Source organism: Pleurodeles waltl, chromosome 5 (assembly GCF_031143425.1).
Source record: "Pleurodeles waltl isolate 20211129_DDA chromosome 5, aPleWal1.hap1.20221129, whole genome shotgun sequence".
Classification (NCBI taxonomy): domain Eukaryota; kingdom Metazoa; phylum Chordata; class Amphibia; order Caudata; family Salamandridae; genus Pleurodeles; species Pleurodeles waltl.
This window is the reverse complement of record NC_090444.1, coordinates 806,626,029-806,643,110: the sequence shown is the minus strand read 5'-3', so window position 1 is coordinate 806,643,110 and position 17,082 is coordinate 806,626,029. Positions and strand designations below refer to the sequence as shown.

The window sequence follows — 17,082 nt, the reverse complement described above, 5'->3', positions numbered from 1 at the left end:
CTATCACTTGCTGCTGACTCATTGGTGCCAAGGGTATTTGCATTTGCTGATTAGGTACCATGGGTAACTGCTGTTGCATTGGCTGCATTTGCGTCACCTGCATACGAGGCATCTGCATCTGCTGCGGCTGCATAGGTTGTAATCCCTGCAATTGATTTATGGTCTGAAAATTTGTGTTTGGACCTCTCATTTTCGGTCCCCTCATTGTCTGAAATGCATTGACATCATTGTTTTGCTGACCAACACCTGCACCTGCACCTTCCTGCACCACCATCGGGCACTCGCGTTTCCAATGACCGACAATTCCGCACACGTGACACGGCATCACCTTCTTCATTGCCTGCACACCATTCACAACAGTGTTCAAATCCGGACCATTATTCACAAAACCTCCTCTGCCTCTGCCTCTCGCCTGTGGCTGAAACGCCATATTTCCCTGCAACTGCGGCTGCAGTTGCGGTATCTGCTGTTGGAACCCTTGCAACCCTTGCAAACCTGTCTGAGCTGCTTTAAGCTGCATGATCATCACCTTCTCTTTCAACCTTTTCTGTTTCACCTCAATCTCGTCACTACAGTATTTCGCATAAGTCAACACCTCATCAATCGGTTTCGACTGCCAACAAATCAAATGCGTCTTTATCATCTGACTTATCTCTGGTCTCAGCCCTTCCACAAATCTAAACACAAAATGAAGCATGTCCTTCGCCTCTATTGTTTCCGTGCCACTGTAGTTCTTGAACGCCTTCAGCAACCTCTCATAGTAACCATGAATCGACTCTTTAGCCTCTTGGGCAGTTCGATCAATCTTCTGCCAATCCACATTTTTCGCGGCAACCTTCGTCTTCAAGTGCTCAATCACCTTATAGTACAGGCTCATCACCATAGGTGATGGTGCACCCGTCTCCCCGTCTCTCTCTGGTTCACTTGTCGGCCAACCTACAGCTCTTTTGCAATCCTCCCACAAATCTGCCGGAACCACAATCTCAAAGAGGGTGTTCAGGTCTTCCCAGAGACATTTTGCAAGCTTCACAAACCTGTCAGTCTGTTGATACCATTCAATGGGTTTCTCTCTCAGTTTGGGAAAATCATCCGTAAAAGACTGAATGTCGCTTCTGTGCCATGGTACATGTATTAATTTTCCCCCTGCTGTCTCCCTCATTGGTAACATAGTTACTGTATCACTACTCTGTGGTCTTTTCTCATTGTGCTCTGTAGCACTGTCCCTCCTCTTTTCCTTTCTCTTTACCCACCTGCTTTCCCACTTGTCTAAGCACCTCCACACTTGTGCACTCTGCAGCAATTCTCTAAGGTGCGCCTTCATGCCTGCTGACCTCATGTGTTCAAAATCTGTGGTCCCAAAATCCAACCTGTAGCTCCTGCTCAAGTGTTTTGTCTTGTCTATGTCAACCCCGTTTTTGTCAGCTATTTCTTGCAAGCTTCTATGTACCTTGTTCACTTCCTTCGTAATCCTGGGACATAGATACCTCAGCTCTTCTTCCGAGTAGGACTCTAACCTATTCACACCCATAGTCCCATCCACCAATTCTTGTGCTTCCATGTTCAACCTGACCCTATTCAGATAGTCTTCTCCCTTCCCACTGGCTGAGCTTTGTGTGGAATTCAGACTGTTGAACCACTGTGTCAGCTGTTGCGCATTCAACCCCATAAGTGTAGCATTTACATCGACTGCCATTGATGCTTGCGGCAACTTTTCAGTATTCGATGACAGCGGTATCACCAGTGGGGGACTTGACCTCACCAGTGTTGACTGAGCACATATGGGACTAAACTCCATCAAGGACCCAGATCCATTTGGCTGAGCCGCTATCGGAGTTATCCCTGGAGTGTTTTCTATGCACCTCCTTTCTGTCCCATTCTGCAGCATTGATCCCTGACCACTCATACCTAAGTTAGGCTGACTGTACAGAGGTACCGGTGGACCTACAGTAATGGGTAGCGATATCGCGTCTGGGTTTTGTCCATTTCCCATGTTCTGAGACCTGTTCATTCCCACACTATGGGTCATCATTGCCGGCATACCCATCTGGCTCCCCGTCATCTGAGCATGTGCTGTCCCCCCCTGCATCTGCTTTTGAGGCATCAAAAACTGGGTTGATTCAGCTTGTGCCATTGTTGGGTTGTGACCATTCTGTCCTCCCATTGTGGCTGAATCTAGAATCATTCCCGTATTATTGTCACTGCTGTAGTACCCTGGCATCTGCGGCTGATAATTTTCTGCTGGTTTCAACATGGGCACATCTGGATATATTCTCCTGACCTGCGGTATTTGCGGGGTGAACAGTAAACTCGGGTCCTTAGATCCCGATGATGCTCCTGAACTCTGAGTTTCATTGTTCTGTACCGATGCCGGAGGGGCAGAACTGGTACTTGGACCTTGTCCACTCTCCGCATAAGGTGGTGGACGATCGTTCAGCAATTGCATGATTAACTCCTCATCCTCTAACTCCTCTTCTCTTCTCAACTTTTCCTCGTCCTCCCTATCCTTGGAACACCTCCTGTTTGTCTTACAGGTAGCTTTCTTACCTGTCTCCTCTTCTTCCTTAGTAATTGCAGGAAACAATTTTATCCCCTGCAATACATCTGACCTCCACACCTTCTGTGCATTACCCCACCTAGCGTCCGCTAGTGTCTTTTCTACCTTCCTTATCCTGGTCTCGAACTTATTTTGCTGCTTTTGTCTAGCCATTAGTTCCCAAATTGCTAGAGCCTCAAACTGAGCTGGCCTTGGAGGTACCTTCATGTCGTACATCGCAAATCTCAAATTCTCTAGAACCCTTATATTGAATGTCCCGTGGATCGGGAACGCTACGCTCCCAGGTTTCTCTGTCAGCTTGTGCCATTGCTTTAGCCAAAGGCACGGAGCTACCCCCTTTTCCTCCATTACAATGTAAGCTGGTGTACCTTCAGGCGGCGTCTCCTCTCCTACGCTCGCTTTAATGTAAGACTCCCCCTTCATCGCACTCTTGAATGCTTTAAAAAATTTCATTTTCTCGTCTTTTATTTCACAAAATTTGTAATCAATAGGTGACTTTAATTCCCGGAATACTCTTCGCTTGCCTTTCCCCTTCCAATCGAGCCCCACGGACTGCGTCCAATCCGTGCGCGACCCTTCTCTGCAACCAACCTATCCCAGCGCGGCTCCTAGTGACGTCACACTCACACACACTGCGGCTGACAAAGCCTCGCGGCTAGTCTTCCTTCACTCAGCTCCTCTCGTAACAACTTCTTGCATGTATCGCGAGCTACCAAAAATATAAAACAGATCTGTCGGTTTACTACAGGAAGGGTAACACAATCGCTTCAGGACCTTAGGGATTTTTCACTAGCCTCAGCAGTTATTCCATCTTTCTCGGTCCCCACGTTCGCAAGCAAATCTGACCCGCAGACTGCTCTCAACTTGTCAGTGATCTATTCTAGTGCACTTAGAATTTTGTCAAAGCCCGAAGTCGAAGTTCCTTTCACTCCCTTCACACACGTACCGACCCGTTGACTACGCCCGATCAACCTACTAAACCGCCCAGACCACAACATAAAACAACATACTCCGGAGTCTCTTGACATCGCAGGGCCCGTCTCAACAACAACAACCACGTGGACCTTTTTATGCACGAAGCGCCACACGCACATGAAGTTCGACGACTTCCCTACTCTCACACTCGGAGTCGCACCTCCGCTATTTCTATGAAGTTCGACGACTTCCCTACTTCTACACTCGGAGTCGCACCTCCGCTCTTCCCTAAAAAGAAAAAAAACAAATTCCTCGCAACCTTCTCACACAATCTGCGGCAATAAGCTGTGCAAGCGCAAAATCCTAACTTCACTCATACCATCACTAGTACCGCCAACGCTGACTCCACACCTCCATTCTCTTCATTCGCAAGCTCCGAGATCCCGGGAAAGTCGCGGTGGACCTAGCCCATCATCATTCTGTCAATCTATTTTACCCAAGAAAAATCGAATTCAACTTCTCGAATGGGGTCTCAAAGGGCGTAACCGTTAATTCAACACCATGTACTTTAAGAGTACGGGGTCCCAAAAGACGAAACCGTCCTCTGCTACCATCTACTGATAGAGCGTTCCGTATTAATAATTTACCTGTATTTGGACGCTCTTTAGGCCGATGAATCTTTTGACTAAGTGGGACTCTCGGTACCCTTAATCAGTCAATTTCATTAAATCAATAATCAATAACGAACATAAGCAATACCTTGATCCACATAACACTTAACAATTAATCCAGAATACATTCTCGGCGAAACCTGACCTTTCAGTCAGGAATAACCACACCAGTTTATTCGAAGTTAGTGAATTTATTTCCCTATATTAACAAAGCTAGCACAATATAGATGTGTCTCAACACCAAATGATAAACATAAATGAACATTAATAGCTGTCCATAGCGGCGAAACAAGTGCAATCTATGTAGCATTTGAATAACAAGGCATTCGATAATAGCAATACAAATCACTAATACGATAATCTGTAATGAACTAATTGCATACATTTAGTCAGCATAACAAGGTCTCAAATTGCATCGTGCAACAAAAGGAATCCTCATCTAACCTCAAATTAGCATCGGCATGTGGGGCTTCATGCGAAAACAATTTAGCTACATTAATTTGGAAAAAACTCCTAGCTAGGGATCTTATCAAAAATCAGCAGTTGGTTACCTAAGAGAAACACAATGCAATTTTACAATTTCCTTTCATATTTACCAATTACGATCAGCATTCAAGGAAGTCTTCGTCTCGCAGGTACCGTTTTCTCGATCAGCATGGGACGGGGCAAAGGGGCAAGGTGGACGGGGCAATTGCCTCGCGGCGGCAAGGTAAAACTACTACTTCATGCAAGGGATCAGAGTTAAAGTCTCTAGGGCAAGAATTATTTAAAGTCTCTTTCTCTCGATTAGAGAAAGCATCAAAGTCTCTTTCAAAATGGCGTCACAGCAAAGTGGGCCATAATAGCTGCAAAGTCTACAAAATGGCGGGATGTCCAATAATGGCTGCAAAAGGCCCCTTTCTTCTCGTGCACCTGGTTTAAATAGACAACAGTTCAAATCCAGTAGGGTCTTCCATTGGAGGGTTCATAGGTTAGCTTCAAATTGTCCAATCAAAAACGACAGTTCTCAAGCTTTTACTTAAGCATACATTATCCTTGGAGATGGGTACGCAAGTTGCAACATTTTATACCAATTAACTCACTTTCAGAGCTTCCATTGTCCGCACCTGCAGATTGACCTTGGAGTAAAGAGAAAATATGCCAGGCTGGCACGAAACCTTAAGATAAGCATGTGAACGATCTCCGTGGAAAAGTACAGCTTCAAGCAAAAATACACGTTTAATAGCACATTGGAAAAATACGAGCATCTAAACCGTGAGACCAGGCAACTAGGCCGAAGCCTCCGCTAAAGTTATGCTAAGCTAAAACATTTCAAACAAGCAAATCGTAGCACACATTTATGATTATGTTGGATTAATGCAATTCTAATACATCACATTATATAAAGCACGCTTATAAATGTTGGCAAACTACTCTGAGGGCACATTTTGTCCCCGTACAATCTTTATTAGTTCGGTTAAAGTCACACATGATTATTGTAGCACTACGTTTATGCGTTAATAAATGTAAAACCTTCATTTTCTGCTTCATCAAGCCCTGTGGGCAGGGTGCAGAGTAAGTAAAAGGTAGGACATACACTTTTATGTTTTGCAGGTCCTGATAGTGACAAACAGCCTATTCCGTTTTTCACAGCCTATTTCTTTTTTCACTACTGTGAGGTCTGCTCCTCTCATAGGTTAGCATTGGGAATTCCCTTATACACTTTTAAGTGGTAGATCAGAAAGGAGTAGTATTGTTATGTTTGATATGTTTAGAATGGTAGTGATACATCCTGCTTACTGGTGAAGTTGGATTTCTCATTACAGTTTTGGAAATGCTACTTTTAGAAAGTGTGCAGTTCTCTGTGCTCATAACACTGTATGTTGCAGCCTGTCTCCGATACACATCTGACCTGGGTGACAGCTACCCTTTGTTCATATTTTCTAGACAGCCACGCCACAGGAAGGACTGGGTGTGATAGGGAATACATCTGCATTCTTCTGGACTGGGAGAGGAAGAGGCGGTTCCCACTTGCATACAAATAGGTTGTTTCCTACCCTCACACAAAGGACTGATTTACCTCCTACTGATCATCTGGAGTCAGGGCTGGGTTGAAAGGAATGATTGTGCACTTCTAAAAGGTTCCTTTGAAGTCACCCCTTCATCAAAGACATTTTTGAGTATAAGAACTGGGGCTCAGACCCATGTTTTCAGACATTATGTGGGACTTGTAACTAGAGGCGGCTGGCTCTACACTCTGCACATTGCCAGGAGGACTGTTGTACTGCCAGGAGAAACTTCCATCCCTGCTTACTGCTTTGTTGTGTGGCCCTGCTGCCTGCTACTTGCTGGCTGAAGGAGGCACTGCCACTTTGCAATTTATGTTGGATTAGCTGGGCTGCTGCCTGCTCCCTCCTTGTGCCACCAGCGTTCTCCAAGGGCTTATTGGCTTCAGCCCCTAGTCACAAAATACCAAGGCCATGATGATTCCTCCTATCTGCCTGTGCCATTGGACTCTGCAACTAAGGAGTCCGGCAGAGGGCTTTTGACCAAGTCAGAAGGGGTTGAGCACTGGTATTTGCTCCTTGTGGATACCAATCAGCACAAGGTGAGTGCTTCTGAATGCCCATCATTAATGTGCTCAGCGCTTCACCTTCCTTGGAGACAAACTGAAGAGTGCCACCATGATGAGGAAAGCCCCAGCTTCGGGTGCCTAGGGCATTGCCTGGTAACTTGGAGAAACTCCATGATGTCACAGTGTAGGTGGGGCATGGCTGCCAAAGGAGGATCGTTGGACCCGGCGTATCCCCAGCAGCTTGGATGCCATTGATGGGACCCGGCGGTAATTTGCACCCACCCATGCTGACAAGGAAGGGTCAGCATGGCCACTCCAGCCTGGGGAGGATGTGGTGAGCAGTGTGGAGGGGTGCTGATGTTCCAGAAGGAGGAGACCACTCTCTAGAGCTAAACTGGCTCACCTCAGTGAAAATATACTGTGGGCGGCACAAAGGAGATACAGCCTCGCTTTTTCACAGGCGGGCTGGTATTCGCATGGAGGCTGCACTGCGTATTTGATAGCTGGACTGCGTACCTGCCAGAAGCTGCATTTAATTACTCTGCACATAGGGGGGATCCAGCGAGGCCTCCCCGCTAAACTCTACATTATGTTCATCCCACCCTTGGGTCTCCTTGGGGGACCTTGATTGGATGTTGTATGACTGGGTAAAACCTTGATGGAGGCCCCTGATCGCTGCTAGGGGCTTGCTGGATTTATGAACTGCCAATTACCATATTCCATGGAGTAGGCACACATGTGCTCCTGTGACCTACGTTTTGTGCCTGACTACCATACAAAGTTTAGTAGTAGTGCAGGTGCGCTGTGCACTCTGGTTTTATGGTGATATTATGTAATTCCTGTGCTTTCCCTAGCCTAATTAGCTTTACCTGCATCACTGATATGATGTATGTCGTGTTTGCTCTTGCATTGATCAGGATGGTGAGTAGTACCTGAGTAGCTACATAGTGTACACAGCATTATGACTCATGCCATTTTGGTCTTTTTTATGCACAATATATTGTATATTTTTATACCTACCCATGTGGAGTCTTTTTTGTTGTGTATTCATTGTGTTACTGTCTGAGTGTATTGCACAAAATGCTTCACACATTGCCTATGTGAATAAGCCTGCCTGTTCTGCCCCTAGCTACCAGAGGGTGAGCACAGGTTATCTTTGGTGTGTGACATACTTGTGCAGACTAGACTGGTAGGTCCTGCCTGGCTTAAGTGTATAATGGTCTTCCAACCACCTGAGGTCACACATAGTAGGGACATCAACTCTGCTCTGTCTGCTTATCATCGCTCTCTCTCTGGCGTTTGACAGGATTGCTCCCCTCAAACATTCATCTATGACTCCCAGGAGACACCATGCCCCATGGTACTCTGCAGAGCTGAGAATTGAGAAGATTACATGTAGGAGACTAGAGCAAAGATGGCACTAGACCAAATCTTCATCGAACAAACATTCATATAAATCTAAGCTCACCAGCTATCATAGGAAAATCAGAGAGGCACATAAAAGCCATATTACCAATAAGATTGATCAGGAGAGCAATTCGGCAAAATAACTATTCAAGGCTCTTAATGAATGAATTCATCATCATGGTTGTACTCCCACCATCCCGGCGTATCAAGCTTTATGTGACCCTTTTGCCCATTTCTTTGAAGAGAAAATAAATAGAATTTTTCAAGGTGAAAATAAATAGAATTTATCAGAACTTTCCCAATGTCCCCTCTGAGCGAGAGGATCTCTCCACCTACAACCCTATTTCTACTAATGCCACAGCCCACCTGAAAGGTTTTAAGCCATTAATCTAGCCCAAGTGCAGTGGTGGCTAGAAAAAGCCAAAATAGGCTCCCTGTCAGGCTCTTTCTTTCCTTGTATAGCATCTAGTTTATCTACCATGCTCACAACGTCCAGTATGTTCCATTTTAATCTTTCCTTGTACTGTGCCAAATTTCCACTAGCTTGGAAAGCGGTATAGGTTTCCCCAATCCTAAAAAAACCTAATGCAGATCTAGGGAACCTTTTGAATTACCGGCCTATTCTAGTTAATATACTGGAAATTCTGGTAAACAGCTTGCCGCTTATCTGGAAGATCATGGGATTCTTGACCCCTCTCAATTCGGTTTTAGAGCTTTTCACAACACTGAAACCCCACTGATGGCAGTTACATACTCCATCAGACTCTCCCTCGACGCTGGCAATTCAACTATGCTGGTGTTGCTCAATTTGTCAGTTGCCTTTGTTATTGTCTCTCAAACCATCTTGGTTCATAGGCTTTAAGAGATGGGCATCAATGGAAAAGCTTTACACTGGTTCATAGATTTCTTGGAAATCCAGACTCAGACAATCCGTAGATTATTTTAAGTCCCATACCGAGCTTGTAAATAAGGGGGTCCCTCAAGCTGTTCCCTGAGTCCTACATAATTTAACATCTAGGTAGCCCCCATTGCGTGCATCATGAAATTGTGCAACTTTGAGATCTTATCTTATACAGATGACACCTAATTAGTCATCTTGTTTGGGCATGATCTTGACAGGGTCAAACTAAGTTTCATTGACTGCATGATGAAAATAGCTGCCTGGATGACGAGCAACTGCCTGCAGTTGAACAGTGAGAAAACCATGTTTTTGCTGTTTGGGAAAGCACAGCTGTTTTGGTCTTCAGATTGGTGGGCATCTGAACTGGGCCCTGCCCCTAGACTAGGAAGGCATTTAAAAATCCCAGCCTTAGGCTCAATGAGACCCTATCCGTGAAAGATCACGTACCCTCAATCTGTGGCGCCTGCTTTGCCGCCATGAGCTTGCTTAATAAAGTGTTCCCATGGCTTCCTTCGTACTCCAGGAAAACCCTAATACAATCTCAGATCATGAGTCGTCTGGATTACAGCGACGCCTTTCTGGTAGGGGCAAATGAATCACTGCTGGCTAGGCTTCAGGTGGTGCAGAATACTGCAGCATGGCTGTTGTGTAATCTTCCTTCGGATACTACCTCTCTCCCCCTTTTAAGAGCCTGCCACTGGCTGCCAGTCAAGAAACTTTCCATGTTCAAACTATGCTGTCTCATGCATGAGTCGCTGGCGGTTAAAGGTCCCATTTATCTCTATAGAAAGCTCAGTTACTATTCTCCCAAGAGACACCTCATATCTAAGGACAAGGCTTTCCTTAATATTCTCTGCTTCCGCACTTCAAAATTTGGTGGCAGTGATTTTTCGTATCTTACCCCTTTCCAGTGAAACAAACCAGTGCTTAACTTGAGCCTGTGGATTCTGGTGTGGGGCACCGGCACTTATTTTTGAGGGCTGGCACTTATTGTCTGCGTCAAACATTTACTCCAAGCAACAGAAACGTAAGGGAAAGACGGAGGAAGACAAAAACGAAAACGTGTCACAGAGGGAGAAAGTAGAAAGCTGAAAGAGTGAGCTGAATGTGCAGGGAGTGGATGTAAATAGATTAAAGAGAACCGATATGCCTTCAGGATTACTCTGCTTCACTATTCGGTGCTCGCACATTTAATTGCAGCAGCCGCGCGTTTTATCGGAGAACTTTGGGCACCGGCACGTTTCTATTTTCAAAACAGACACTGGAACAAACTCCCACTTCATATCCGCATATGCACAGAATTTGTTTGATTAAAAAACTCCAGACTTGGCTGTTCTAACTAGTCTGTTCATGTTGTGTCTGACAAGTCTGTAACTTGGTTGTCCTGAAGAGAATCCAATATTTCAAATGGGTTCGAAACATCATTGATACTCTAACACACAAACTGATGTTGACTTGAACATTATGCTTTTATGTAGTTGAACCGTATGTGTGCTTTGGAACACACATCTGAATGTCCATTTTTGTATGTAACCACAGTAGATTCACTTGTGTGTGTTTCACACTGCGACTGTGCACAGCTGTTCTCCTGCTTGTAATTATATATATGTATGTCATGTTTTCTATGCTTTGTCGATAACATTTTAGCTTAATTCGTCATCTATTTTAAATCACCATTGGAGCTATAATATGCTTATGCTGCATTATTTATTGCCAAAAATCTGTTCTGGCCTGCTGTCACATTCACCCAAATGAATTTCAGGTGACCTATTGTTTCGATTATATCCATTGAAAGTTAGACATGTCCATTAATGATAGGGGGAAACATAGATGTTGTGTCGTTTTGTAAGGCAAATAAATAATGTTAAAATAGTTTCTGAATGATGAGCAGAAAATAAGAAATATTACAGCTGGGTAGCATGAGTCCAAATATAAAAATACTTTGCAGATCTGCTGTCCATTCTGTCCTGTATTATATCCCACTTTGAGCTGCCGAGGTTCAGCAGAATGTCAACATAGTTGAATGAAACCTAAGATTATATACATTTCAGACTAAAATGAGTTTTGACTTTGTTTTCAATCAACTTGTCATGTATTCTCACTTCCATGAAGAAATATTTTGCCACTTTCGGGAGCTTCCAAAAGGTCTCAGTTAATCATTGAGTGAGTAAGGTTCCATAATTTGGGTGGTAAATAAATATTTGAATTTGTATCCATTACTTTGTTCACAAAACCAGAGTACCTGTAAATATATTATGTTACTGATTCATAAAGCATGGTATGTCATATGTGGAATCTGAGGCCTTTCTTTTTCAATCCCTCCAACAGAAAGACTTCATGAGCGTGGAGCTCAACGATGGACGGATAAAAGTTAGCTACGATTTGGGTTCTGGTACAGCTTACAGTGTAAGCAACAAAAATCACAATGACGGCAAGTGGAAAGCATTTACCCTGTCCAGAATTCAGAGACAAGGTATGTGTACTTCAACTCTACCCAGGTGTTATTCATTCATGTATAAATGAACTATAACGTCGAATGAAAAATATTTACCTAAAACGTAGCGTGAAAAAACTCTGCATGAAAAATACACGTATTGGCCCAGACAAATGAAAAATGGCACACAACTGCGCTAATGCAGTTGTGCGTCATCTTTTTTAGCACGAGCCAACACCATTCCATAGCGCCATATTTAAGTAATGACACACAATGGCACCAAGGAATGGCTAGGGTAAAATAAAAAAATGCTAGCCTGGGGGGATGTCACTAGGGGGAATGGCGCTAGTTGGTCACAAATTATGTTAGGCTAGTTAGCTGCAACATTTCTGCTGCTAATCAGCCTAACAATATTCTGACGCACAAGCAGCCAAGAAATGACTCCTGTCTAAGTTGAGACAGGATCCATGCCCACCACTCCAATGCCCACCACAGGGGACTGGTGTCCCCTGGGCAACCCCTACATACTCAGTGCCAGGCACAGGGCGCCGATGGAAGGGGGCCCCCAATCGCACACCACACACATACAAAAACACTTACCTGGGATGGCCTCCCTCCTCCTGTAGTGTCCCAGTGGTGTGGGTGGTGATGTTGCTGGGTGTTGGGGTGCGTATCTTTGTGCCCATTCCATAGTGCTCCCCCATTGAAATGTGCCTGCCTGCACTTTAATGCCTGGTCTGGTCCAGGCGTTTAATAAGCGGGCTAATCGCCATTATTTAGGTCTGCCTCCTCCTGGTGCGTCGTTTCTGCCCCAAGAGGTAAATATGGTGCTAGAGGGTTAGCGTTGTGTTTAGGACAGGAACGCCTACCTTACATCTCATTGACACAAGGTGGGTTTGCGCTTCCTAAATGTGGAGCTAACTCTATATTTTGACGCTAGACGGTTCTAGCGTCAAAATATAAATATGGAGTTAGGTTAGCGGTGTTTTACACAGTGCACTCCCCTCACTACACTTCTCCCCACATGTCCTGCCCTTTAACACAGAAAGGATAATAAACATAGTTAATTATTCTTTCCTTGTTAAAAGATTCGCTGTGGTTGCTGCCGATGGGGGGACGGCGCTCCTCAGCCCTAGTGGAGGAGCCCCCACTTTATAACACACTGGATAAGACTAACAGTTGTGTTGTTTTCAGTGATTAAAAAACATTTGAAATATTTTCTAGAGGTAGATCTGATATTAAAGTAGCTAAAGGGGTCCACCTTATGGGCTCATGACTAAAGACTAGGGTTGGAAAAAAACAAGTAAGCTGCTGTGCAGCAAGTAAAAACTCTTGGAATTTCTTACAGGTGAAGTGGTCTTCTTCTCAGACTCTCTGCTTTCTCTAAGGATTTTGCGATGATTCTGTATTCATTTCTCTGGCTGCATACTCTATCTCTTTCCCTAATCGCTACTTTGTGAGCACTATGAAAGCTAAGGACTGGCTCTGCCAACACTATACAGATACTGTAAATAAAATGTAATAAAATATAGCATCAACATAATATTATTTCAAGCATGTACATTCTTTGTCCATCCTTTTCAATCCTACTGACGCAACAGCGAGGAACTTGGAGATGATCAAACTTTCATTCACAATTAGATATCCCGTATGTTTCCTCAAAGCCAACATTTTTAAGATAACAATTTTGGGAAAAATACGTCTTGGACATCAAGCACAAAGCTGTTTCACAAAATACTGTGGTAATAGTATTGTTACCTAACAAACAATACACAATAAAATAAAAACAACACCCATTAGTCACTCATTTATATTTTTCTGTTCAAATGTGGACAATGTGGGCTAATAGCCAGAGCTGTTGACTTTGGAACTGGGAAGCCACAGCCGTGGCTCCACATCATGTGATTCTGAGGAAATCACGTAGGAGTGTATTTCCTAATATGTTGTGCCAAGTTTGCTAATGTTAATGTAGGTACCACCTATATTAGTCTGTAGGTTGTTGAAACATGGACCTTAAAAGGATACCCTGTTTGTGTTTCTATCTCTGAAGTTTGTTTCACAATGGCACAACCAGTAATTACTGCAGTAAACTGTCGCCATGTTGTCACACAACATTTACTACACTTACAATGCTAGGAGCATTTCTTAATATCACTCGATAAGGTGGATGATAGCCAGCTCCATTCTGTTTTACACTTTGCCTCAGTGGATTCCAAAGCAACTCTCCTAGTTAGACCCATTTTATAGCAGGTTTGAGGTAGCTTTAAATAATTGTAATAAATCTGAGCGGTTCAGGACATCGTGTTTACCCTCTGATAAGTATTGTGGTGTGAGAACCAACACATCTGGCCTGAGATCACGTGAGAGTTCGTAGGAAGGGTAGTTGCCTCTCATTTGATCAGGCCTAGCTTTATCGGGCATTGAACCGTTGCACTAGCTGTGCAAGGCAACTGTATTTAAGGGTTCTTCCACTATTGTGTAGTGCTATTGCAGTGTCCAGCAGCACTCCTTGGCTTCCACAAGGTCTGGTAGGCACTAGTTGTGTGGTCTCCAAATGGGCACAAGGCATCGCAGATGTTGCTGGAGTGCTTTGCGCTGTGGAGGGACCTGCTCCATATTCAAGTACGGAGTGAGCTGGCAATTGGGAAGCATGAAATTGAGTTGCATTCAAAGGTTCAACCTCCTTCTTGCCTGCCACCCTTTTGCTTAAAAATGGAATATGTGCTGATTAAATTGAGGTCAACTGTCCTTTGTTCATTGAGGCTCTGAGTTTGTTGTTCTTTCGCCGCTTTTTTTTCAGTCTTTTTAATCTCTGTTTTATCTTTTTGAAAGAGCCCTTGTCCATTGATTCTCCATATGATTTGCATTGGCATTGTTGATGCATGAAGAAGCGTTTTTCTCCGTTGGCAGTTTGTCTGCTGTGGAAGCTTGAGGAACTACGTTATAGTCATCTTCCTCAGGGGTTGCGGGAGAGGGGGCTATTGTGTGTCCCAGTGATACTGTGACTGTGGGCGGCCAAGTGATTGTCTCTAAACAAGCTGTGCCTCCTTGTACTTTTAGAGAATCGGGTGTTATATCCAAAGGTGAGCTTGCACGATTTGGAGATGTACAGTGGGATAATTGCTAGTGTTAGCTCAGAGTTGAAGAGCAGGCTTCTGTCCAAGATCATTGAGGTTAGATCCTCCAGCAAAGTGCATAGTGTTTTGACTATTAGGTGGCAGGCACATGTTGTTATGTGTGTTTCAGCTGGGCTAGCGCTTTGCTCCCTTTGCTCCACGGTGTTAAGTTTGGCCTCCATCTTGGTAATTGATATTGCTAAAGCTTGGATCAAATCCAGTTGCAGTTCTAATTTATCTGACCACAAAGTCAGGGTATTTATTGTCATAACCAAGGTGGCGTTAATTTAGGCTAATTGGTTGCCTTGTTCATTGTGAGTATGAAGAGTGGATGGGGCTGTCCTATTATGATTACTAGGACTCCATGTAAAGCTGTGGCCTGTGACATTGTTGGTTGAGTGATTTGCTGCAGAATGTCTAAGTCATTTATTTCACAGTCATGGTCCTCTTTTCAATGTGTGGCACCATGTGAGGATTTGCTGCCATCCAGAGTCCTCCTTTGCTCCCACACGATCCCTGCTGACTCTGAATTTCCCTCTCTCTGGCCCTGTGAGTGAATGCCACCCGCTTGCACCCCAGGGTTATGCATTTGTGCAACAGTTGTGATTAGTGTCCTTAGGACAGCAGAGGGCCCTTCGTGCAGGACGCACAAAGAGCTAGTGACTCTCTCACCCTTATGTTGTTAACCCTCTGCCTTTGTTGTAAAATCAAACTCCATTATCGTGCTTTCTGAAGAGATCTCAATTATTGCGTTGTCATCCCCCGACTGGGGTGAGATGTATTGCATTTATGGTTTTATTTTGAAACTGACATTGAGAACAGTTTTATGAGTTCCAGTGTATCTAAATTGATCGCAAAGTCCGCCTAGTCTCGGGTTGAGTTAAATCTGAGATTTGAGACAGAGGCAGTTTTTTCTTAAAGAAATTCTCTATTGATATTTGCTTGCCAGTTGCTGTGTTGCTGCTTATTTGGCTATTGCTAATTTTGCTGTTGTGCTCACTAACAGCAGTCAACACAGGGCTATCCATGGCTTTGCAGGCAGAGGAAACAATTTGCCTATAAACCTTACTGGCAGCACTTACAGTCTGAGTCGCCTGTGGCATTGATGATTCATTCTGGGGCGTCTCTAGGGTGCTCTGGCAGCTCTAACTGGCTGTGTATTTGCTTGGGGCCTTCTTTTGGCCGTTGTGTTAATTCAGTATTGGTAGAATAGCCTGTGCAACAACTTCCGCCCAAGTAACAATGGGGTTGCTTGCTTGTTTGGTCCTTTTGTTGACCTCTGTGTCATTCAGCTCTCTGTAGTCAGCCGTGGTGCTGTCTAAGACACCTGTTTGTCAAACATAGGTAAATGTAAAGACCATTTAACTTTTAAGGTGCTTGCATTATCTTTTTTTATTTTTGCCTTTTTTGCTGTGACACTGATTTTTAGTTTTGAAACTTTTCCCAAAGCGTTGCCAGTGGATCAATACGCCCAAGGGTGCAGATAGTATGCCGGCTTGTATACGGCAGGATTGCAAGATCGCTGTAGGAAGTTGAAGAGAGTTGAAGACAGGAGGTTGTGGTGCTTGTCGGGCTTATGGGCTCTAAATTAAAAGTTATGGATGGGGCCCGGGTCCAAGAGCCAGAGCCAGGTGTTGGGCACAGTAATTACTCCTTGCCCTCACCACCTGCCTCCTGTGAATGCCTCTTGCCTCCTGCAAGTGGAAGATGTTGGCTGGATTAAGGACATAGATGGTCCTCTACAGACCAGCTGCTGGCTGAAAGGGTACATTTCTGAGCACGGTGTTGCACAGCCCGTAGTCAGCAGAGGGAGGATAATAGAATGTCAATCTCCAATAGTCCACGTGCTACCTCAGTGGTACTGCTGCACTATTGCACTACTGCATGTCTGTTCAGCCACTCACAGGCCCGCACATAAGTCAGGGCTCAGGAATGAGGAACTGGAGACCGCAACCACAACCTTGGTCCTTCGGTCCCCCTCAGTGGGAGCAGTGGCAGCAATGTTCACGGTGCAGGGGTATCCAGCAGCACACTCAGCTCTTGGCGCACATGGCTCACTTGCCATGCTCCCTCCTCCTGCAGCAGCTCTGACAACTCACAGGAACATCAAAATTGATTCCAATGTGCCCTTCCGCATTTAGTTGAACACATTTGATTGGGTCCCCTCAGTAATGAGAGGTCAGTTTTTGCTACTTATACCCCATATCCAAATATGAATAAAATTTGCAGGCAGCTGATCTACACCCAATATAAAATAATTTACTAAGAATATACAGACGCTTAATACAGTTCATAATGCAATCATTGAATAATTGAATACTGTTCCAGCAGTGGCTGCTCCAGATGTTCTGCTCAAATGGCTACACAAGGAAAAAACCTGTTAACTATCAATGCAATTATGGGTGAAGTTACCACCAGACATGAAGACATTTCTTTCTGGATTGCACAAAAAAACTAATTAGTTAGAAGCAGTCTTTCCCCAAAGAGGAATCTGTAATAAACATGGAATTTTCACAAAATGCTTGCCATT

General features: G+C 44.3%; 1 protein-coding gene across 7 annotated transcripts in view; it reads left to right on the top strand.

The window, feature by feature from the left end:
- LAMA2 (laminin subunit alpha 2) overlaps nt 1-17,082 on the top strand; it is a 3,379,260-nt gene that overhangs the window by 3,159,032 nt on the left and 203,146 nt on the right. For all 7 annotated transcript variants that reach the window (XM_069234829.1, XM_069234828.1, XM_069234823.1 and 4 more), the window contains one exon: nt 11,331-11,475. In XM_069234829.1, coding sequence (XP_069090930.1) covers nt 11,331-11,475 — 145 coding nt within the window. The remainder of the gene's footprint in view (nt 1-11,330; nt 11,476-17,082) is intronic.